The following is a 24544-nucleotide window of genomic DNA, read 5'->3' as shown; positions in this document are numbered from 1 at the left end:
CCAGGACACCAGGGTTAATACCCCTACTCTTACAATAAGTGCCATGGGGTCTTTTAATGACCTCAGAGAGTCAGGACACCCGTTTAACGTCCCATCCGAAAGACAGCACCCTACACAGAGGGCAATGTCCCCAATCACTGCCCTGGGGCATTGGGATATTTTTTTTTTAGACCAGAGGAAAGAGTGCCTCCTACTGACCCTCCAACACCACTTTCAGCAGCATCTGGTCTACCATCCAGGGACTGACCAGGACCAACCCTGCTTAGCTTCAGAAGCAAGCCAGCAGTGGTATGCAGGGTGGTATGCTGCTGGCTTCATAGCTCCGTTCTAATCATTTACTGTAATTACTCCTGCACACATGATTGCCTCTGCAACTTTTATTGTCAGCATTTACGGTCAGGCAATAAATTGTGCAGAGGTTTGATTGCAAAACACATCATTTGGCAATTACACTATTTCATCTGAATTCTGATCAAACATATACAATAAACAATCTTCTTATACTGTAACAATATCTGATCATATAAAACTGATCTCTTCAAGACAGTACATAAAACATCTAACTGTGGGCATATTATTGCTGGTATTAGCAGTAAGTTGTCTATTATCCACTTTATAAAACAATCTCATCGGTTAATAAGTGTTTGTTATTTATGATAATCCATGGCAAATGCCAGTTAACAGTTTCATCTGAATTATCAGTGTGCATCCATAAGCCTAATTTCTTAAATAACTATTTACACTCCACAGTTGAGTAGTAGGCCACTCCGCGTTGCCTGGCTGAGCCTATAGCCTGGATGTGTTGCTTCAGCATGCACTCCCAGTCCTTGCCCCAGTCTTGGCCCCGCTCCAGGGCCAGGTAGCGAGTGGACATCTTGTCCAGAGCCCGCACTGCCTCAGGGAGTTCAAGGGTCAGCCCTGCCTTCTGCACCGCCGCCTGGAACTTGGCCGGAGAGGCTGTTGCTATGCAACACCTAGACAGGGGAATGGGTTTAAAATTGTGAGCTAGACAGTGTTATTCGGTATGCAGCCATGATGCATTATGTAAATGGTTGAGCCTGCAACTAAGAAATGTGTTTATTTAGTAAAACACTAAAAGTGTGTGTGTGTGTCTGTGTCTCTTACCTGTTGACCCCTGCAGTGGGGGGATAATGGTAGTGATGCCACACAGCCACTGCAGTGTGGGGACATAGTAGATACTGGTTCTCCTTCCAGCATCTCTGCATGGTCTCCACTATCCCCTCATCTCTTACTGCACCTGCTGTGAGGACCTGAGACAACTGGAGACAGAGAGAGGAGGGGAGGAGTAGTATTTATTAGGATCCCCAATTAGCTGCTGCCGAGGCAGCGGCTACTCTTCCTGGGATCCAAACACAAATCACAACAACAAATAAAATACATAATATACACCAAGTGTACAAAACATTAAAAAAACCTTCCTAATATTGAGTTGCACCCTCCAACACCCCCCTTTGCACTCAGAACAGCCTCAATTTGTCAGGGAATGGACTCTACAAGGTCCAGGGATGATGGCCCATGTTGACTACAATGCTTTCAACAGTTGTGTCAAGTTAAATAAAGGTTAAATACATAATTATAAAAGTGGTCTGGATGTCCTTCGGATGGTGGACCATTCTTGATACACACAGGAAACTGTTGAGAGTTAAAAACCCAGCAGCGTTGCAGTTGTTGACACAAACCGGTGCGCCTGTCACCTACTATCATACCCCGTTAAAAGGCACTACAATACTTTGTCTTGCCCATTCAGCCTCTGAATGGCACACATACACAATCCATGTCTCAATGCTTAAAAATCCTTCTTTAACCTGCCTCCTCCCCTTCAACTACACTTATTGAAGTGGATTTAACAAGTGACATCAATAAGGGCTCATAGCTTTCACCTGAATTGGCCTGGTCAGTCTTTGCCATGGAAAGAGCAGGTGTCCTTAATGTTTTGTACACTCAGTGTACATAGCACTACAATTACATCACAATTTAGTCATTTAGCATATGTTCCTATCCAGAGTGACCCACTGCTAGTGCATTCATCTTAAGATAGCCAGGCGAGACAACCACACATCACATATAAATGCAAAATACAATACAAGAAATACATTAAAATGTCTGTTTTTCTTTTCCCACTCCCCGTCGTGCCGTCTGATTTTTTATTAAATCAGATTTTATTGCTAGTTTGAGTTAACTCGGGTGGCAGAGAGTTCTTTGTATTCATGGCTCTATTTAATACTGTGTGTTTCACCGTGTCTGTTTTGGACCTGGGGACTGTGAAGAGACCTCTGGTTGCATGTCTTGTGTGGTCCTAATGAGTGTCCGAACTGTTTGCCAACCGCTTGAACAGACAGTTCGGTACCTTCAACACCTGGTACAAAGACCAATAGTGATGCAGTCAATCTCTCCTCAACTTTGAGCCAGGAGATATTGACATGCGTGTTACTGGCATTCACCCTCCATGTACAGTACCAGTCAAAAGTTTGGGCGTACCTACTCATTCAAGGGTTTTATTTATGTTTTACTATTTTATGCATTATAGAATAATAGTGAAGACATGAAAACTATGACCTAACACATATGGAATCATGTTGTAACCAAAAAAAAATAATCTAAATATATTTTACATTTGAGATTCTTCAAAGTAGCCATCCTAGGCCTTGATGACAGCTTTGCACACTCTTGGCATTCTCTCAACCAGCTTCATGAGGTAGTCACCTGGAATAAATTTAAATAACCAGGTGTGCCTTGTTAAAAGTTAATTTGTGGAATTTCTTTCCTTAATGCGTTTGAGCTGATCAGTTGTGTTGTGAAACGGTAGGGGGGGGGGGTATACAGAAGATTTCCCTATTTGGTAAAAGACCAAGTCCATATTATGGCAAGAACAGCTCAAATTAGCAAAGAGAAATGAAAGTCCATCATTACTTTAAGACATGAAGGTCAGTCAATCTGGAACATTTTAAGAACTTTGACAGTTTCTTCAAGTGCAGTCGCAAAAACCATCAAGCACTGTGATGAAACTGGCTCTCATGAGGACTGCCACAGGAAAGCAAGACCCAGAGTTACCTCTGCAGCAGAGGATAAGTTCATTAGAGTTACCAGCCTCAGAAATTGCAGCCCAAATAAATGCTTCACAGAATTCAAGTAACAGACACATCTCAACATCAACTGTTCAGAGGGGACTGCATGAACCAGGTCTTCATGGTCAAATTGCTGCAAAGAAACCACTACTAAAGGACACCAGTAAGAAGAAGAGACTTGCTTGGGCCATGAAACACAAGCAATGGACATTAGACCAGTGGAAATCTGTCCTTTTCGTCTGATGGTTCCAAATGTGAGATTTTTGGTTCTAACCGCAGTGTCTTTGTGAGACAGGTGGAGGTGATAGGATGATCTCTGCATGTGTGGTTCCCACTTTGAAGCATGGAGGAGGAGGTGTGATGGTGTAGGGTTGCTTTGCTGGTGACACTGTCAGGGATTTATTTAGAATTCCAGGCACACTTAAACAGCATATCTACCACAGCATTCTGCAACGATACACCATCCCATCTGGTTTGTGTTTAGTGGGACTATCATTTGTTTTTCAACAGGACAATGACCCAACACACCTCCAGGCTGTGTAAGGGCTATTTGACCAAGAAGGAGAGTGATGGAGTGCTGCATCAGATGACCTGGCCTCCACAATCACCCAACCTCAACCCAATTGAGATGGTTTGGGATGAGTTAGACATCAGAGTGAAGGAAAAGCAGCCAACAAGTGCTCAGCATATGTGGGAACTCCTTCAAGACTGTTGGAAAAGCATTCCAGGTGAAGCTGGTTGAGAGAATGCCAAGTGTGTGCAAACTGTCATCAAGCAAAGGGTGGCTACTTTGATCATCTACAATATTTAATACATTTTGATTGGATTTTTTTGGTTACTAAATGATACAATTTGTGTTATTCTATAGTTTTGATGTCTTCACTATTATTCTACAATGTAGGAAATAGTCCAAATAAAGAAAAACCCTTGAATGAGTATTTGTATCCAAACTTTTGACAGGTACTGTACATCTAAGTACAATAAGTGCTGCTCTGTTCTGGACCAACTGCAATTTGCCTATGTCGTTCTTTGCCGCACCTAACCACACAACTGGGCAGTAGTCCTGGTGTGACAAAACTAAGGCCTGTAGGACCTGTCTGGTTGACTGAGATGTCAGGGGGGAGGGGTAAGTATGTGTGGTGATTTGAGAGAGAACATTAAACAACCAACAGCACTGGGCACTTATCTTTCTACAAGAACATGTAAATTATGTATTCATGCATCTGACCTGTTTGTGGAGAGCTTCAGGCAGAGTGTGTCTGTGAGAGTGCTGAAACTCCTCCATCATGCCCTTTACCAGGGCTCCATCTCTACCAGACAGCAGCCAGAACACACGCTCCATGTTATAGGGGTCCTGGGGTGAGCGCACAGTGTTAGCCACAGTACACACACACACTTCTTAAACCTTAAACAAAGTGACGAGCCATCACGCACAGCACCTGAATGTCTATAGCCGGGGCCATGGTCTGCGTGACATTGGTTGCCATGGAAAAGTCCCCACTCTGCACAGTCCTGTGCACTATGTCATTAGCGTTCGTCATGGCAACGAGGCACAGCGGTATCCCCATCTGCTTCACAATGCAGCCGGCTGAGAGAGGGGACAGAGAGACAGACAAAGAATAACGAGAGATTAAGGAAAACCAGAGAAAAACATGAGCTATGTTCCAATACTCTCAAATGGCTTAGTTTCCTTTCCTCTTTGAGCAAAAAAGTAGGGAAGAAATATAAATATATCTCTAATCCAAAAAAATATACAAAAAGGGGCAAAAATGGGAAAAAGTAGTGGAAACACTTTGTCATTGTAAAACTTCTCACCGGCGATATTCCCCGCCCCCCCTGTGGGCACTACCATCTCCAAGGCGGGGAGGGGTGCCCCCGTCTCTGCCTGCTCCAGCCCACTCACATGCAGGTAGGCATAAATGAAGTGTGCCAGCTGCACCATGACACGAGACCAGTTGACTGAGTTGAGACTCATCAGGCTGTGTTGTTTCACCAGCTCCTGGTCTGAAAACAGTCGACGGATGGGCACGTCGATGTCATCAGAACTGCCATCCGCTAGTAGTGCAGGGGAGAAAAAAATAGGGTTGTGTTATCATACCAATGATACCATCTTATCACAGGTTAAGGTAAGATCATTATTACTGAAGACTAAAACTCCTATATTTTCCCATGATATGGCCATCATCTCTCACTATCAAAGAAGGGGGCAAGGAGAGGAAGCCACTTTAGATTATTTCTCCCGCATACTATTTGGCCCTGTCTCTAACCTGCAAACACATGGATATTGTCCTCCAGGCAGGTGATCATCTGTTTCTCCTGAACAAGAGTTATGCGGCCCCGGGGGTACACCACTACCACGTCTACCCCACCAAGGCCTCTCGCACTTTGGATGGCTGAACCACCCGTGTCCCCAGATGTGCCTAGGAAGGTAGGCCGCAGCGTGGGAGAGGGAAGAGGATAGGAGGACACTATTAAGACACGTAAGATGTAATATACATCAACATAATAGATCTAGCATGTAACTAAACATGTAAACACTCCAAATGCTGCCCAAAGTGTCCCTTCTCACCCACTAATACGATGGCGCGCCGGCTATCCTTGCGCAGGAAGTAGTCGAGGAAGCGCACGGTGCAGGTCATTGCCAGGTCCTTGAAGGCCTGGGTCTCACCGTGGAAGAGTTCCAGCACACACAGCCCACCCTTCAGCCTGGCCAAGCTCACCACCCCCGGCACGCGAACCCAGACAGGGCCGCACTCACCAGGCCTGGGGCAAGGGAGGGAGAGAGAAGGCGGAGAGGGGTGTGAAAGAGTGAGATTGAGAGAGTGAGATGGGCAGAAGGATCACACAAAAGAGAGAGAGAGAGAGAGTGAAGGAAAAGCGGTGAGGAAGGGACATGAACAGAGTTGCTTCATTTTGATATATACCCAGATGTGGGAAAAAAACATGTGCCAAACCCTCTTCACTTTACACCTAACTGCAACATATTTTCCAACCATCAATCAATCCATCAACGTGTCACTCAGCTACCCAAACCCTCCAGGTCTCACCGTCCAGGTCTGCTCGAGGGATCAGCTCTGTAGGGATGAACAGGGAGCAGACCTCTGTCACTAGCTGGGGGTAGGACAGGGAGCTCCAGGACCTCAGGGTATCAGGGGTTAGGGTGGGGAGGGTCTCAGGCATGAACATCCCCCCGTCTGGTGCATATCCCGATAACAAAACATCCTGAAAGTCCCAACCCTGGACACCGCCACGCGTGCTGCAGTACTGCATATCTGACACCTGTCAGTAGTCAAAACAGTATGATGAAAAATAGTATGATGATAAGCCTTTGAGTTAAGTTCTCTTCATTGTTGTAGCAATTTGACAGAATAATTGACAATAAGGATGCAAGGGCAGACATATCTATCTGGGCACACGGATCAACAGTTCATAAGTGAGTATTGGACTATAATGTAATAACATTATTATAATGCATAACAGTCAGCCTACTGTAGTTTCAAAAACGTGTGTTCATGTTAATTTTTTAATTATGGGATTACATTGCATTATTAATACATAGCATAATAGAAAACATAACTGTCAGCTTAAATTTACAGTAAACTACTGTTGAAAAAATATATTATAGCTTATTTATTTGAAATAAATTATGGTTAGGTAAATTCAATGCTGCTGACTATCGAATCTAGTCCATAATATTTTAAATTAGGATTATTTACCGTCCGCTTGCTATAAGAAGAAATAGCTCCGAAGTAGCATACTGTAGCTTCGAGATGACCCGGGGAACTGTATTGGTGCAACACCAGAGTTCGAATTTCGAAGTAAAGAGGTCAATCTGGTGCCAAACGTTTAAAAAATATCTACTCTAAAGCGTCACCTGCAGGTCATTATAGCAAACTGCATTCAAAGGAGTTTAATAAGAGACAACCACATTTTGATATTATCTGACAAATAAATTCAATCAATTAATCAATCAATCCAAACTATGAAGCGGAAAGATGAATGGAAAGAGACATCTGTTACAAACACCAAAAAGTTTAATGACATTCGGAGATTGTCAAGCCTTTGTTATTTTGTAGGCCTACAAGGTAGGGAGGGATGTATTTACTGTTGGTTGAGATTTACATATTTACATACAATATTTACAATGGAAAACAGGCTACCTAAATATGGTTCTCAATCAGGGACAACGATTGACAGCTGCCTCTGATTGAGAACCATACCAGGCCAAACACAGAAATAGAAAATCATAGACAAACTAACATAGACAACCCACCCAACTCACGCCCTGACCATACTAAAACAAAAGACAAAACAAAGGAACTAAGGTCAGAACGTGACACTTTCTCAATGTTCATTTTTCAGCATTATCATGTAGGCCTATGACGTCAATTGACATTTTTCCATTAGGTGGACTGAGTAATAATTAGTGTAATTCGAAAAATTAAGTTGTGGTGGAAATAAGTGTTCAAATAATGGCTTGAGTAAATGTATAGGATCTGTCCAGGATAAAACATAATGAGAAATACATGATTGACATGGTGAGGTCAAGGTCAACTGTGATCTTATTATTAACGCAGGACCCTCTGAGGACAATAAACCTTTTAATCATCCTTTGAGTCATTTCTTTATTTATCTAAAGTTCTCTTTTTCTCCTATTAGTTGTTACATAGCCTATATAGGCTGAGTTAAGTCATACACACACACACTCAAATATACGTCCCTCTCTCACACTCCCTCTCTCTGTCACGCACGCACTCACACTCAAATATGTCCCTCTCTCTCTCTCATACACGCACGCACATACACACACACACACACACAAACAACTCTGAAGTCATAGCTCCCGTCTTACCCTTAACATCCTCCCTCCTACTGTTGTTGTTCATACAATAATGTTTAAGAATGTAGCGTAGAACTGTGGAAAGCTGAACTCATTGTGTCTCAAACAGTATGTATTTTCTCTGACAATCTTTTAAATCTATTTTATCTTAAAAAACATAACTGCAAGAAATGTTTTTGTAACAGACATTTGCAAAAAATATTGCAACAATAGACTATGATTAATCTTACTATATTATATTTATCCTGAGACAAGACGCCCAAGCCCTTCCAGGTTCTCCTTTCTCCTTTACCCAAATCCAGATAGCAGATGTTCTGAAAGAGCTGCAAAACCTGGACCCGTACAAATCAGCTGGGCTTGACAATCTGGACCCTCTATTTCTGAAACTATCCGCCGCCATTGTCGCAACCCCTATTACCAGCCTGTTCAACCTCTCTTTCATATCGTCTGAGATCCCCAAGGATTGGAAAGCTGCCGCAGTCATCCCCCTCTTCAAAGGGGGAGACACCCTGGACCCAAACTGTTACAGACCTATATCCATCCTGCCCTGCCTATCTAAGGTCTTCGAAAGCCAAGTCAACAAACAGGTCACTGACCATCTCGAATCCCACCGTACCTTCTCCGCTGTGCAATCTGGTTTCCGAGCCGGTCACGGGTGCACCTCAGCCACACTCAAGGTACTAAACAATATCATAACCGGCATCGATAAAAGACAGTACTGTGCAGCCGTCTTCATCGACCTTGCCAAGGCTTTCTACTCTGTCAATCACCATATTCTTATCGGCAGACTCAGTAGCCTCGGTTTTTCGGATGACTGCCTTGCCTGGTTCACCAATTACTTTGCAGACAGAGTTCAGTGTGTCAAATCGGAGGGCATGCTGTCCGGTCCTCTGGCAGTCTCTATGGGGGTGCCACAGGGTTCAATTCTCGGGCCGACTCTTTTCTCTGTATATATCAATGATGTTGCTCTTTCTGCAGGCGATTCCCTGATCCACCTCTACGCAGACGACACCATTCTATATACATCCGGCCCGTCCTTGGACACTGTGCTATCTAACCTCCAAACGAGCTTCAATGCCATACAACACTCATTTACATTTACATTTAAGTCATTTGGCAGACGCTCTTATCCAGAGCGACTTACAAATTGGTGAATTCACCTTATGACATCCAGTGGAACAGCCACTTTACAATAGTGCATCTAAATCATTTAAGGGGGGGTGAGAAGGATTACTTTATCCTATCCTAGGTATTCCTTAAAGAGGTGGGGTTTCAGGTGTCTCCGGAAGGTGGTGATTGACTCCGCTGTCCTGGCGTCGTGAGGGAGTTTGTTCCACCATTGGGGGGCCAGAGCAGCGAACAGTTTTGACTGGGCTGAGCGGGAACTGTACTTCCTCAGTGGTAGGGAGGCGAGCAGGCCAGAGGTGGATGAACGCAGTGCCCTTGTTTGGGTGTAGGGCCTGATCAGAGCCTGGAGGTACTGCGGTGCCGTTCCCCTCACAGCTCCGTAGGCAAGCAGTGGTAGGGAGCGAGCAGGCCCAGATATTTGTGGATGAACGCAGTGCCCTTGTTTGGGTGTAGGGCCTGATCAGAGCCTGGAGGTGGACTGCGGTGCCGTTCCCCTCACAGCTCCGTAGGCAAGCAGCCATGGTAATGGTTGTAGCGGATGCGAGCTTCAACTGGAAGCCAGTGGAGAGAGTGGAGGAGCGGGGTGACGTGAGAGAATTTGGGAAGGTTGAACACCAGACGGGCTGCGGCGTTCTGGATGAGTTGTAGGGGTTTAATGGCACAGGCAGGGAGCCCAGCCAACAGCGAGTTGCAGTAATCCAGACGGGAGATGACAAGTGCCTGGATTAGGACCTGCGCCGCTTCCTGTGTGAGGCAGGGTCGTACTCTGCGGATGTTGTAGAGCATGAACCTACAGGAACGGGCCACCGCCTTGATGTTAGTTGAGAACGACAGGGTGTTGTCCAGGATCACGCCAAGGTTCTTAGCGCTCTGGGAGGAGGACACAATTGAGTTGTCAACCGTGATGGCGAGATCATGGAACGGGCAGTCCTTCCCCGGGAGGAAGAGCAGCTCCGTCTTGCCGAGGTTCAGCTTGAGGTGGTGATCCGTCATCCACACTGATATGTCTGCCAGACATGCAGAGATGCGATTCGCCACCTGGTCATCAGAAGGGGGAAAGGAGAAGATTAATTGTGTGTCGTTTGCATAGCAATGATAGGAGAGACCATGTGAGGTTATGACAGAGCCAAGTGACTTGGTGTATAGCGAGAATAGGAGAGGGCCTAGAACAGAGCCCTGGGGGACACCAGTGGTGAGAGCGCGTGGTGAGGAGACAGATTCTCGCCACGCCACCTGGTAGGAGCGACCTGTCAGGTAGGACGCAATCCAAGCGTGGGCCGCGCCGGAGATGCCCAACTCGGAGAGGGTGGAGAGGAGGATCTGATGGTTCACAGTATCGAAGGCAGCCGATAGGTCTAGAAGGATGAGAGCAGAGGAGAGAGAGTTAGCTTTAGCAGTGCGGAGCGCCTCCGTGATACAGAGAAGAGCAGTCTCAGTTGAATGACTAGTCTTGAAACCTGACTGATTTGGATCAAGAAGGTCATTCTGAGAGAGATAGCGGGAGAGCTGGCCAAGGACGGCACGTTCAAGAGTTTTGGAGAGAAAAGAAAGAAGGGATACTGGTCTGTAGTTGTTGACATCGGAGGGATCGAGTGTAGGTTTTTTCAGAAGGGGTGCAACTCTCGCTCTCTTGAAGACGGAAGGGACGTAGCCAGCGGTCAGGGATGAGTTGATGAGCGAGGTGAGGTAAGGGAGAAGGTCTCCGGAAATGGTCTGGAGAAGAGAGGAGGGGATATTGTCAAGCGGGCAGGTTGTTGGGCGGCCGGCCGTCACAAGAAGCGAGATTTCATCTGGAGAGAGAGGGGAGAAAAAGGTCAGAGCACAGGGTAGGGCAGTGTGAGCAGAACCAGCGGTGTCGTTTGACTTAGCAAACGAGGATCGGATGTCGTCAACCTTCTTTTCAAAATGGTTGACGAAGTCATCTGCAGAGAGGGAGGAGGGGGAGGATTCAGGAGGGAGGAGAAGGTGGCAAAGAGCTTCCTAGGGTTAGAGGCAGATGCTTGGAATTTAGAGTGGTAGAAAGTGGCTTTAGCAGCAGAGACAGAGGAGGAAAATGTAGAGAGGAGGGAGTGAAAGGATGCCAGGTCCGCAGGGAGGCGAGTTTTCCTCCATTTCCGCTCAGCTGCCCGGCTGCCCGGAGCCTCCAACTGCTCTTAAACGCTAGTAAAACCAAATGCATGCTTTTCAACCGATCGCTGCCTGTACCCGCATGCCCGACGAGCATCACCACCCTGGATGGTTCCGACCTTGAATATGTGAACACCTATAAGTACCTAGGTGTCTGGCTAGACTGTAAACTCTCCTTCCAGACTCATATCAAACATCTCCAATCGAAAATCAAATCAAGAGTCAGCTTTCAATTCCGCAACAAAGCCTCCTTCACTCACGCCGCCAAACTTACCCTAGTAAAACTGTCTATCCTACCGATCCTCGACTTTGGCGATGTCATCTACAAAATTGCCTCCAACACTCTACTCAGCAAACTGGATGCAGTTTATCACAGTGCCATCCGTTTTGTCACTAAAGCACCTTATACCACCCACCACTGCGACTTGTATGCTCTAGTCGGCTGGCCCTCGCTACATATTCGTCGCCAGACCCACTGGCTCCAGGTCATCTACAAGTCCATGCTAGGTAAAGCTCCGCCTTATCTCAGTTCACTGGTCACGATGGCAACACCCATCCGTAGCACGCGCTCCAGCAGGTGTATCTCACTGATCATCCCTAAAGCCAACACCTCATTTGGACCGCCTTTCGTTCCAGTACTCTGCTGCCTGTGACTGGAACGAATTGCAAAAATCCCTGAAGTTGGAGACTTTGATCTCCCTCACCAACTTCAAACATGTGCTATCCGAGCAGCTAACCGATCGCTGCAGCTGTACATAGTCTATTGGTAAATAGCCCACCCATTTTCACCTACCTCATCCCCACACTGTTTTTATTTATTTACTTTTCTGCTCTTTTGCACACCAGTATCTCTACCTGTACATGACCATCTGATCATTTATCACTCCAGTGCTAATCTGCAAAATTGTAATTATTCGCCTACCTCCTCATGCCTTTTGCACACAATGTATATAGACTCGCCTTTTTTGTAGTGTTATTGACTTGTTAATTGTTTACTCCATGTGTAACTCTGTGTTGTCTGTTCACACTGCTAAGCGTTATCTTGGCCAGGTTGCAGTTGCAAATGAGAACTTGTTCTCAACTAGCCTACCTGGTTAAATAAAGGTGAAATAAAAAAATAAATAAAAAATAAAAAATCCACTTTATAAAACTTAAATCTTTTTTCCTTCATTCTCAGTGGAAATGTCTGTCGCCCCAGTGTCTGCCCTCTGTCTGCTGTTCCTGCTATCTGTGTGCACTGCCTGCTACATCTCCAACTGCCCCATAGGAGGCAAGAGATCAGCACTAGACGTCCCATCCAGAAAGGTACCGTCATTCTCAGCACTTCCACTTTGTTACTCTTTATTGTAACTGTGTGTCTGTTATAGAGCTAGATTGGTGGTTGCCTGCCATAGAGACTTGCCTCGTACCTTCGAAGGGTTGAGATTGCACAGTTAAATCAAAGGTTATTGTATGTCAATATTGTATGTTGTATTGTACCATTTTTTTTGTTAAACCACAAAGCTTAAAACCACTTCCTTTTTCCATAAATAGATCACTTTTATCTATAATAACAATGTAACTATAACTTTCTGTTTCCTATTATCTTTCCAGTGCATGTCGTGTGGCCCGGGCGACAGGGGTCGCTGCTTTGGCCCCAGTATCTGCTGTGGGGAGGGGATGGGTTGCTACATGGGCTCCCCAGAGGCAGCTAGTTGTGTGGAGGAGAACTACCTGACCTCTCCCTGTGAGGTCGGAGGGCAGTAACCATGACCACGATCTGCTGATGAAGCTACTGCACATGATTAGCCACACCCCTCCCCACAGAGTCCACCAATAAAACAGCCTCTAGGCATTTTCAGGGACAGTCCTGAGTTGAAGGACAGTGTATACCTGCAGTATGGTCATACATTTTCTACAGCAGATAGATATAGATGTAAAATATGAGTTTTTGTTTGTAACTGCTTGTGTAATGGCTTGTGCTCTGAGACAAATGCAGCTTACTGTACAAAAACATAACTTTATGGTTAGTCATTGTTGCATGTTTCAAGTCAACTCGGGTCTCAAGTATTTCCAATACCAAAACACACACGCTAAAACTCACCACAAGATGTTGCTGAAATATATAAATGGTATGGTTGAGTTTTTGTGTTTATGTGTGTACTGTATATGTATATGTCTTACCTTACGATGCATGAACAGAGCAGGAACAGAGCTGAGTCAAACAACCTCTGACATCATCTTTATGAGACCAAAGTCCCTCTCAGCTGCCTGACAGTACAATAGATCAGGAGTTCGGGCTGTAAAAGGTCTTATCCAAAGATACAAACCGACAGCTTGTGAGAGAAATGGGTTTATATATATATAAACCCATGTGACCCATATAAACCTACGGTCCTATGTCTTCTGAAGTGAATGCTAAAGCCTATGATACACAGGCAATTTCTTAAGGCAATATTGACAGGCATCATGCCCACCACCACACTGTCTCTCTTACATGTAGTGATGGGAATAAAAACCTAATCATTTTTATTTATTTATTATTTTACCAGGTAAGTTGACTGTGAACATATTCTCATTTGCAGCAACGACCTGGGGAATAGTTACAGGGGAGAGGAGCCAATTGTAAACTGGGGATTATTAGGTGACCGTGATGGTTCGAGGGTCAGATTGGGAATTTAGCCAGGACACCAGGGTTAACACCCCTACTCTTACAATAAGTGCCATGGGGTCTTTTAATGACCTCAGAGTCAGGACACCCGTTTAACGTCCCATCCGAAAGACAGCACCCTACACAGGGCAATGTCCCCAATCACTGCCCTGGGGCATTGGGATATTTTTTTTTAGACCAGAGGAAAGAGTGCCTCCTACTGACCCTCCAACACCACTTTCAGCAGCATCTGGTCTACCATCCAGGGACTGACCAGGACCAACCCTGCTTAGCTTCAGAAGCAAGCCAGCAGTGGTATGCAGGGTGGTATGCTGCTGGCTTCATAGCTCCGTTCTAATCATTTACTGTAATTACTCCTGCACACATGATTGCCTCTGCAACTTTTATTGTCAGCATTTACGGTCAGGCAATAAATTGTGCAGAGGTTTGATTGCAAAACACATCATTTGGCAATTACACTATTTCATCTGAATTCTGATCAAACATATACAATAAACAATCTTCTTATACTGTAACAATATCTGATCATATAAAACTGATCTCTTCAAGACAGTACATAAAACATCTAACTGTGGGCATATTATTGCTGGTATTAGCAGTAAGTTGTCTATTATCCACTTTATAAAACAATCTCATCGGTTAATAAGTGTTTGTTATTTATGATAATCCATGGCAAATGCCAGTTAACAGTTTCATCTGAATTATCAGTGTGCATCCATAAGCCTAATTTCTTAAATAACTATTTACACTCCACAGTTGAGTAGTAGGCCACTCCGCGTTGCCTGGCTGAGCCTATAGCCTGGATGTGTTGCTTCAGCATGCACTCCCAGTCCTTGCCCCAGTCTTGGCCCCGCTCCAGGGCCAGGTAGCGAGTGGACATCTTGTCCAGAGCCCGCACTGCCTCAGGGAGTTCAAGGGTCAGCCCTGCCTTCTGCACCGCTGCCTGGAACTTGGCCGGAGAGGCTGTTGCTATGCAACACCTAGACAGGGGAATGGGTTTAAAATTTTGAGCTAGACAGTGTTATTCGGTATGCAGCCATGATGCATTATGTAAATGGTTGAGCCTGCAACTAAGAAATGTGTTTATTTAGTAAAACACTAAAAGTGTGTGTGTGTGTCTGTGTCTCTTACCTGTTGACCCCTGCAGTGGGGGGATAATGGTAGTGATGCCACACAGCCACTGCAGTGTGGGGACATAGTAGATACTGGTTCTCCTTCCAGCATCTCTGCATGGTCTCCACTATCCCCTCATCTCTTACTGCACCTGCTGTGAGGACCTGAGACAACTGGAGACAGAGAGAGGAGGGGAGGAGTAGTATTTATTAGGATCCCCAATTAGCTGCTGCCGAGGCAGCGGCTACTCTTCCTGGGATCCAAACACAAATCACAACAACAAATAAAATACATAATATACACCAAGTGTACAAAACATTAAAAAAACCTTCCTAATATTGAGTTGCACCCTCCAACACCCCCCTTTGCACTCAGAACAGCCTCAATTTGTCAGGGAATGGACTCTACAAGGTCCAGGGATGATGGCCCATGTTGACTACAATGCTTTCAACAGTTGTGTCAAGTTAAATAAAGGTAAAAAAAAAATACATAATTAATAAAGTGGTCTGGATGTCCTTTGGATGGTGGACCATTCTTGATACACACAGGAAACTGTTGAGAGTTAAAAACCCAGCAGCGTTGCAGTTGTTGACACAAACCGGTGTGCCTGTCACCTACTATCATACCCCGTTAAAAGGCACTACAATACTTTGTCTTGCCCATTCAGCCTCTGAATGGCACACATACACAATCCATGTCTCAATGCTTAAAAATCCTTCTTTAACCTGCCTCCTCCCCTTCAACTACACTTATTGAAGTGGATTTAACAAGTGACATCAATAAGGGCTCATAGCTTTCACCTGAATTGGCCTGGTCAGTCTTTGCCATGGAAAGAGCAGGTGTCCTTAATGTTTTGTACACTCAGTGTACATAGCACTACAATTACATCACAATTTAGTCATTTAGCATATGTTCCTATCCAGAGCGACCCACTGCTAGTGCATTCATCTTAAGATAGCCAGGCGAGACAACCATAGGAGGCAAGAGATCAGCACTAGACGTCCCATCCAGAAAGGTACCGTCATTCTCAGCACTTCCACTTTGTTACTGTTTATTGTAACTGTGTGTCTGTTATAGAGCTAGATTGGTGGTTGCCTGCCATAGAGACTTGCCTCTTACCTTCGAAGGGTTGAGATTGCACAGTTAAATCAAAGGTTATTGTATGTCAATATTGCATGTTGTATTGTACCATTTTTTTTGTTAAACCACAAAGCTTAAAACCACTTCCTTTTTCCATAAATAGATCACTTTTATCTATAATAACAATGTAACTATAACTTTCTGTTTCCTATTATCTTTCCAGTGCATGTCGTGTGGCCCGGGCGACAGGGGTCGCTGCTTTGGCCCCAGTATCTGCTGTGGGGAGGGGATGGGTTGCTACATGGGCTCCCCAGAGGCAGCTAGTTGTGTGGAGGAGAACTACCTGACCTCTCCCTGTGAGGCCGGAGGGCAGTAACCATGACCACGATCTGCTGATGAAGCTACTGCACATGATTAGCCACACCCCTCCCCACAGAGTCCACCAATAAAACAGCCTCTAGGCATTTTCAGGGACAGTCCTGAGTTGAAGGACAGTGTAAACCTGCAGTATGGTCATACATTTTCTACAGCAGATAGATATAGATGTAAAATATGAGTTTTTGCTTGTAACTGCTTGTGTAATGGCTTGTGCTGAGACAAATGCAGCTTACTGTACAAAAACATAACTTTATGGTTAGTCATTGTTGCATGTTTCAAGTCAACTCGGGTCTCAAGTATTTCCAATACCAAAACACACACGCTAAAACTCACCACAAGATGTTGCTGAAATATATAAATGGTATGGTTGAGTTTTTGTGTTTATGTGTGTACTGTATATGTATATGTCTTACCTTACGATGCATGAACAGAGCAGGAACAGAGCTGAGTCAAACAACCTCTGACATCATCTTTATGAGACCAAAGTCCCTCTCAGCTGCCTGACAGTACAATAGATCAGGAGTTCGGGCTGTAAAAGGTCTTATCCAAAGATACAAACCGACAGCTTGTGAGAGAAACCCATGTGACCCATATAAACCTACGGTCCTATGTCTTCTGAAGTGAATGCTAAAGCCTATGATACACAGGCAATTTCTTAAGGCAATATTGACAGGCATCATGCCCACCACCACACTGTCTCTCTTACATGTAGTGATGGGAATAAAAACCTAATCATTTTTATTTATTTATTATTTTACCAGGAAAGTTGACTGTGAACATATTCTCATTTGCAGCAACGACCTGGGGAATAGTTACAGGGGAGAGGAGCCAATTGTAAACTGGGGATTATTAGGTGACCGTGATGGTTCGAGGGTCAGATTGGGAATTTAGCCAGGACACCAGGGTTAACACCCCTACTCTTACAATAAGTGCCATGGGGTCTTTTAATGACCTCAGAGAGTCAGGACACCCGTTTAACGTCCCATCCGAAAGACAGCACCCTACACAGGGCAATGTCCCCAATCACTGCCCTGGGGCATTGGGATATTTTTTTTTAGACCAGAGGAAAGAGTGCCTCCTACTGACCCTCCAACACCACTTTCAGCAGCATCTGGTCTACCATCCAGGGACTGACCAGGACCAACTCTGCTTAGCTTCAGAAGCAAGCCAGCAGTGGTAAGCAGGGTGGTAAGCTGCTGGCTTCATAGCTCCGTTCTAATCATTTACTGTAATTACTCCTGCACTCATGATTGCCTCTGCAACTTTTATTGTCAGCATTTATGGTCAGGCAATAAATTGTGCAGAGGTTTGATGGAAAGAGCAGGTGTCCTTAATGTTTTGTACACTCAGTGTACATAGCACTACAATTACATCACAATTTAGTCATTTAGCATATGTTCCTATCCAGAGCGACCCACTGCTAGTGCATTCATCTTAAGATAGCCAGGCGAGACAACCACACATCACATATAAATGCAAAATACAATACAAGAAATACATTAAAATGTCTGTTTTTCTCTTCCCAGTCCCCGTCGTGCCGTCTGATTTTTTATTAAATCAGATTTTATTGCTAGTTTGAGTTACCTCGGGTGGCAGAGAGTTCTTTGTATTCATGGCTCTATTTAATACTGTGTGTTTCACCGTGTCTGTTTTGGACCTGGGGACTGTGAAGAGACCTCTGGTTGCATGTCTTGTGTGGTACCAAACCAATGAGTGTCCGAACTGTGTGCCAACCGCTTGAACAGACAGTTCGGTACCTTCAACACCTGGTACAAAGACCAATAGTGATGCAGTCAATCTCTCCTCAACTTTGAGCCATTAGATATTGACATGCGTGTTACTGGCATTCACCCTCCATGTACAGTACCAGTCAAAAGTTTGGGCGTACCTACTCATTCAAGGGTTTTATTTATTTTTTACTATTTTTTGCATTATAGAATAATAGTGAAGACATGAAAACTATGACCTAACACATATGGAATCATGTTGTAACCAAAAAAGTGTTAAACAAATCTAAATATATTTTACATTTGAGATTCTTCAAACTAGCCATTCTAGGCCTTGATGACAGCTTTGCACACTCTTGGCATTCTCTCAACCAGCTTCATGAGGTAGTCACCTGGAATAAATTTAAATTATCAGGTGTGCCTTTTTAAAAGATAATTTGTGGAATTTCTTTCCTTAATACGTTTGAGCTGATCAGTTGTGTTGTGACACGGTGGGGGGGGGGGGGGGTAAAAGACCAAGTCCATATTATGGCAAGAACAGCTCAAATAAGCAAAGAGAAATGAAAGTCCATCATTACTTTAAGACATGAAGGTCGGTCAATCCGGAACATTTTAAGAACTTTAAACGTTTCTTCAAGTGCAGTCGCAAAAACCATCAAGCACTGTGATGAAACTGGCTCTCATGAGGACTGCCACAGGAAAGCAAGACCCAGAGTTACCTCTGCAGCAGAGGATAAGTTCATTAGAGTTACCAGCCTCAGAAATTGCAGCCCAAATAAATGCTTCACAGAATTCAAGTAACAGACACATCTCAACATCAACTGTTCAGAGGGGACTGCATGAACCAGGCCTTCATGGTCAAATTGCTGCAAAGAAACCACTACTAAAGGACACCAGTAAGAAGAAGAGACTTGCTTGGGCCAAGAAACACGAGCAATGGACATTAGACCAGTGGAAATCTGTCCTTTTGGTCTGATGGTTCCAAATGTGAGATTTCTGGTTCTAACCGCAGTGTCTTTGTGAGACAGGTGGAGGTGAAAGGATGATCTCTGCATGTGTGGTTCCCACCGTGAAGCATGGAGGAGGAGGTGTGATGGTGTAGGGTTGCTTTGCTGGTGACACTGTCTGGGATTTATTTAGAATTCCAGGCACACTTAAACAGCATATCTACCACAGCATTCTGCAACGATACACCATCCCATCTGGTTTGCGTTTAGTGGGACTATCATTTGTTTTTCAACAGGACAATGACCCAACACACCTCCAGGCTGTGTAAGGGCTATTTGACCAAGAAGGAGAGTGATGGAGTGCTGCATCAGATGACCTGGCCTCCACAATCACCCAACCTCAACCCAATTGAGATGGTTTGGGATGAGTTAGACATCAGAGTGAAGGAAAAGCAGCCAACAAGTGCTTAGCATATGTGGGAACTCCTTCAAGACTGTTGGAAAAGCATTCCAGGTGAAGCTGGTTGAGAGAATGCCAAGTGTGTGTAAACTGTCATCAAGCAAAGGGTGGCTACTTTGATCATCTACAATATTTAATACATTTTGATTGGATTTTTTTGGTTACTAAATGATACAATTTGTGTTATTCTATAGTTTTGATGTCTTCACTATTATTCTACAATGTAGGAAATAGTCCAAATAAAGAAAAACCCTTGAATGAGTATGTGTGTCCAAACTTTTGACAGGTACTGTACATCTAAGTACAATAAGTGCTGCTCTGTTCTGGACCAACTGCAATTTGCCTATGTCGTTATTTGCCGCACCTGACCACACAACTGGGCAGTAGTCCTGGTGTGACAAAACTAAGGCCTGTAGGACCTGTCTGGTTGACTGAGATGTCAGGGGGGAGGGGTAAGTATGTGTGGTGATTTGAGAGAGAACATTAAACAACCAACGGCACTGGGCACTTATCTTTCTACAAGAACATGTAAATTATGTATTCATGCATCTGACCTGTTTGTGGAGAGCTTCAGGCAGAGTGTGTCTGTGAGAGTGCTGAAACTCCTCCATCATGCCCTTTACCAGGGCTCCATCTCTACCAGACAGCAGCCAGAACACACGCTCCATGTTATAGGGGTCCTGGGGTGAGAGCACAGTGTTAGCCACAGTACACACACACACTTCTTAAACCTTAAACAAAGTGACGAGCCATCACACACAGCACCTGAATGTCTATAGCCGGGGCCATGGTCTGCGTGACATTGGTTGCCATGGAAAAGTCCCCACTCTGCACAGTCCTGTGCACTATGTCATTAGCGTTCGTCATGGCAACGAGGCACAGCGGTATCCCCATCTGCTTCACAATGCAGCCGGCTGAGAGAGGGGACAGAGAGACAGATAAAGAATGACGAGAGATTAAGGAAAACCAGAGAAAAACATGAGCTATGTTCCAATACTCTCAAATGGCTTAGTTTCCTTTCCTCTTTGAGCAAAAAAAGTAGGGAAGAAATATAAATATATCTCTAATCAAAAAAAATATACAAAAAGGGGCAAAAATGGGAAAAAGTAGTGGAAACACTTTGTCATTGTAAAACTTCTCACCGGCGATATTCCCCGCCCCCCCTGTGGGCACTACCATCTCCAAGGCGGGTAGGGGTGCCCCCGTCTCTGCCTGCTCCAGCCCACTCACATGCAGGTAGGCATAAATGAAGTGTGCCAGCTGCACCATGACACGAGACCAGTTGACTGAGTTGAGACTCATCAGGCTGTGTTGTTTCACCAGCTCCTGGTCTGAAAACAGTCGACGGATGGGCACGTCGATGTCATCAGAACTGCCATCCGCTAGTAGTGCAGGGGAGAAAAAATAGGGTTGTGTTATCATACCAATGATACCATCTTATCACAGGTTAAGGTAAGATCATTATTACTGAAGACTAAAACTCCTATATTTTCCCATGATATGGCCATCATCTCTCACTATCAAAGAAGGGGGCAAGGAGAGGAAGCCACTTTAGAATATTTCTCCCGCATACTATTTGGCCCTGTCTCTAACCTGCAAACACATGGATATTGTCCTCCAGGCAGGTGATCATCTGTTTCTCCTGCACAAGAGTTATGCGGCCCCGGGGGTACACCACTACCACGTCTACCCCACCAAGGCCTCTCGCACTTTGGATGGCTGAACCACCCGTGTCCCCAGATGTGCCTAGGAAGGTAGGCCGCAGCGTGGGAGAGGGAAGAGGATAGGAGGACACTATTAAGACACGTAAGATGTAATATACATCAACATAATAGATCTAGCATGTAACTAAACATGTAAACACTCCAAATGCTGCCCAAAGTGCCCCTTCTCACCCACTAATACGATGGCGCGCCGGCTATCCTTGCGCAGGAAGTAGTCGAGGAAGCGCACGGTGCAGGTCATTGCCAGGTCCTTGAAGGCCTGGGTCTCACCGTGGAAGAGTTCCAGCACACACAGCCCACCCTTCAGCCTGGCCAAGCTCACCACCCCCGGCACGGCGAACCCAGACAGGGCCGCACTCACCAGGCCTGGGGCAAGGGAGGGAGAGAGAGAGCGGAGAGGGGTGTGAAAGAGTGAGATTGAGAGAGTGAGATGGGCAGAAGGATCACACAAAAGAGAGAGAGAGAGAGAGAGAGAGAGAGTGAAGGAAAAGCGGCGAGGAAGGGACATGAACAGAGTTGCTTCATTTTGATATATACCCAGATGTGGGAAAAAAACATGTGCCAAACCCTCTTCACTTTACACCTAACTGCACCATATTTTCCAACCATCAATCAATCCATCAACGTGTCACTCAGCTACCCAAACCCTCCAGGTCTCACCATCCAGGTCTGCTCGCGGGATCAGCTCTGTAGGGATGAACAGGGAGCAGACCTCTGTCACTAGCTGGGGGTAGGACAGGGAGCTCCAGGACCTCAGGGTATCAGGGGTTAGGGTGGGGAGGGTCTCAGGCATGAACATCCCCCCGTCTGGTGCATATCCCGATAACAAAACATCCTGAAAGTCCCAACCCTGGACACCGCCACGCGTGCTGCAGTACTGCATATCTGACACCTGTCAGTAGTCAAAACAGTATGATGAAAAATAGTATGATGATAAGCCTTTGAGTTAAGTTCGCTTCATTGTTGTAGCAATTTGACAGAATCATTTACAATAAGGATGCAAGGGCAGACATTATATCTATCTGGGCACACGGATCAACAGTTCATAAGTGAGTATTGGACTATAATGTAATAACATTATTATAATGCATAACAGTCAGCCTACTGTAGTTTCAAAAACGTGTGTTCATGTTAATTTTTTAATTATGGGATTACATTGCATTATTAATACATAGCATAATAGAAAACATAACTGTCAGCTTAAATTTACAGTAAACTACTGTTGAAAAAATATATTATAGCTTATTTATTTGAAATAAATTATGGTTAGGTAAATTCAATGCTGCTGACTATCGAATCTAGTCCATAAAATTTTAAATTAGGATTATTTACCGTCCGCTTGCTATAAGAAGAAATAGCTCCGAAGTAGCATACTGTAGCTTCGAGATGACCCGGGGAACTGTATTGGTGCAACACCAGAGTTCGAATTTCGAAGTAAAGAGGTCAATCTGGTGCCAAACGTTTAAAAAATATCTACTCTAAAGCGTCACCTGCAGGTCATTATAGCAAACTGCATTCAAAGGAGATAAATAAGAGACAACCACATTTTGATATTATCTGACAAATAAATCCAATCAATTAATCAATCAATCCAAACTATGAAGCGGAAAGATGAATGGAAAGAGACATCTGTTACAAACACCAAAAAGTTTAATGACATTCGGAGATTGTCAAGCCTTTGTTATTTTGTAGGCCTACAAGGTAGGGAGGGATGTATTTACTGTTGGTTGAGATTTACATATTCTATTTATTGTGACGTTGAAAACGCAAACCATGATATTGAATTGAAAATTCGTTCCATATATTTAATATAATTATAAATATGGTATCAAAATGTTGAAAATCTGATTTCCCCCGAGCTGCAGCCGGGTTTGATCGTAGTGTAGGCCTCGTGAAACAAAGTGAACTCGTCCATGGTAGTCGGCGAACACCTCAACCTTTGTGACACAGTCGGTGCCCTGCGTGGCACCGACTGTGTCACAAAAGCATACGTTTATAAACACAGGGTCGCTACAGTTATTGTTATTTGTGGTCTTAAAAATATCCCCCCAATGGTTATTGTATCCAATGGCTTAATGCCTGCACCAAAAATTACTGCTAGGTCAGTTGAGTTGTTCTGTCTTATTTATAAACGAACTATAGTGCTCCTCGGCTACGGTTATTCATTCATCTAAATATGTCTTCACTACAAATCCAAACTAGAAAATAATATATGTATTGTAATCCCAAAGGAACCAGCACACCATTGCCAAAGTCTGTAAAGTAGAGTTTACAATGTTTAAAATAATAACTAATTGCTTGTATACATACTGTAGTTCCATGTGTACTGTGTTCCTTCTCAACCCTTAGGTCTGCAAAGGGATGCAGGTGAGATCAAGCAGAATGGAGACCACTTCAAGATGACCATTAAATGTGTTAACCCTCGCAAGGCGGCTGGCCCAGACGGCATTCCTGGCCGCATCCTCAGAGCATGCGCAGACCAGCTGGCTGTGATAACGGACATATTCAATCGTTCCCTATCCCAGTCTGCTGTCCCCACATGCTTCAAGATGTCCACCATTGTTCCTGTACCCAAGAAGGCAAAGATGACTGAACTAAATGACTATTGCCCCGTAGCACTCACTTCGGTCATCATGAAGTGCTTTGGGAGACTAGTCAAGGATCATATCACCTCCACCTACGTGACACCCTAGACCCACTTCAGTTTGCATACTGCCCCAACAGGTCCACAGATGATGCAATCGCCATCACACTGCACACTGCCCTATCTCATCTGGACAAGAGGAATACCTATGTAAGAATGATGTTCATTGACTACAGCTCAGCATTCAACACCATAGTACCATCCAAGCTCATCATTAAGCTCGAGTCCCTGGTTCTCAACCCCGCCCTATGCAATTGGGTCCTGGACTTTCTGACGGGCCGCCCCCAGGTGGTCAAGGTAGGAAACAACATCTCCACTTCGCTGACCCTCAACACAGGGGCCCCACAAGGGAGCGTGTTCAGTCCCCTCCTATACCTCCTGTTCACCCATGACTGTGTGGCCATGCACGCCTCCATCTCAATCATCAAGTTTGCAGACGACACAACAAAAGTGGGCTTGATTACCAACAACGACGAGACAGGGAGGTGAGGGCACTCGGAGTGTGGTGTCAGGAAAACAACCTCTCACTCAATGTCAACCAAACAAAGGAGATGATTGTGGACTTCATGAAACAGCAGAGGGAGCACTCCCCTATCCACATCGAAGGGACAGTAGTCAAGAAGGTTGAAAGTTTTAAGTT

General features: G+C 44.7%; 2 protein-coding genes and 1 pseudogene across 2 annotated transcripts; 1 reads left to right on the top strand and 2 right to left on the bottom strand.

Annotated features, from left to right (window-relative positions):
* Nucleotides 1-362: 362 nt before the first annotated feature.
* On the bottom strand, nt 363-6910 carry LOC135517945 (threonine synthase-like 2). The gene is given in 10 exon segments (XM_064942683.1): nt 363-974; nt 1126-1280; nt 4315-4440; nt 4526-4674; nt 4902-5141; nt 5354-5506; nt 5656-5820; nt 5823-5849; nt 6134-6365; nt 6803-6910. Coding segments are annotated over 9 exon segments (1479 nt in total). The 5' UTR covers nt 6357-6365; nt 6803-6910; the 3' UTR covers nt 363-733.
* Nucleotides 6911-12357: 5447 nt separating this feature from the next.
* On the top strand, nt 12358-13114 carry LOC135517944 (isotocin-neurophysin IT 1-like; annotated as a pseudogene).
* A 1085-nt stretch (nt 13115-14199) lies between these two features.
* On the bottom strand, nt 14200-22700 carry LOC135517939 (threonine synthase-like 2). The gene is made up of 9 exons (XM_064942675.1): nt 22593-22700; nt 21921-22152; nt 21432-21626; nt 21130-21282; nt 20679-20918; nt 20302-20450; nt 20091-20216; nt 14963-15117; nt 14200-14811 (listed from the first exon to the last, which is right to left on the bottom strand). The coding sequence occupies exons 2-9, from the start codon at nt 22141-22143 to the stop codon at nt 14571-14573; spliced, it is 1482 nt and encodes a 493-aa protein (XP_064798747.1). The 5' UTR covers nt 22144-22152; nt 22593-22700; the 3' UTR covers nt 14200-14570.
* Between the last annotated feature and the right edge of the window lie 1844 nt (nt 22701-24544).

The sequence above is a fragment of the Oncorhynchus masou genome, chromosome 28 (assembly GCF_036934945.1).
Source record: "Oncorhynchus masou masou isolate Uvic2021 chromosome 28, UVic_Omas_1.1, whole genome shotgun sequence".
In the NCBI taxonomy this organism is placed as follows: domain Eukaryota; kingdom Metazoa; phylum Chordata; class Actinopteri; order Salmoniformes; family Salmonidae; genus Oncorhynchus; species Oncorhynchus masou.
The sequence above is the reverse complement of the archived record's forward strand: the minus strand, read 5'-3'. Positions and strand labels throughout refer to the sequence as shown.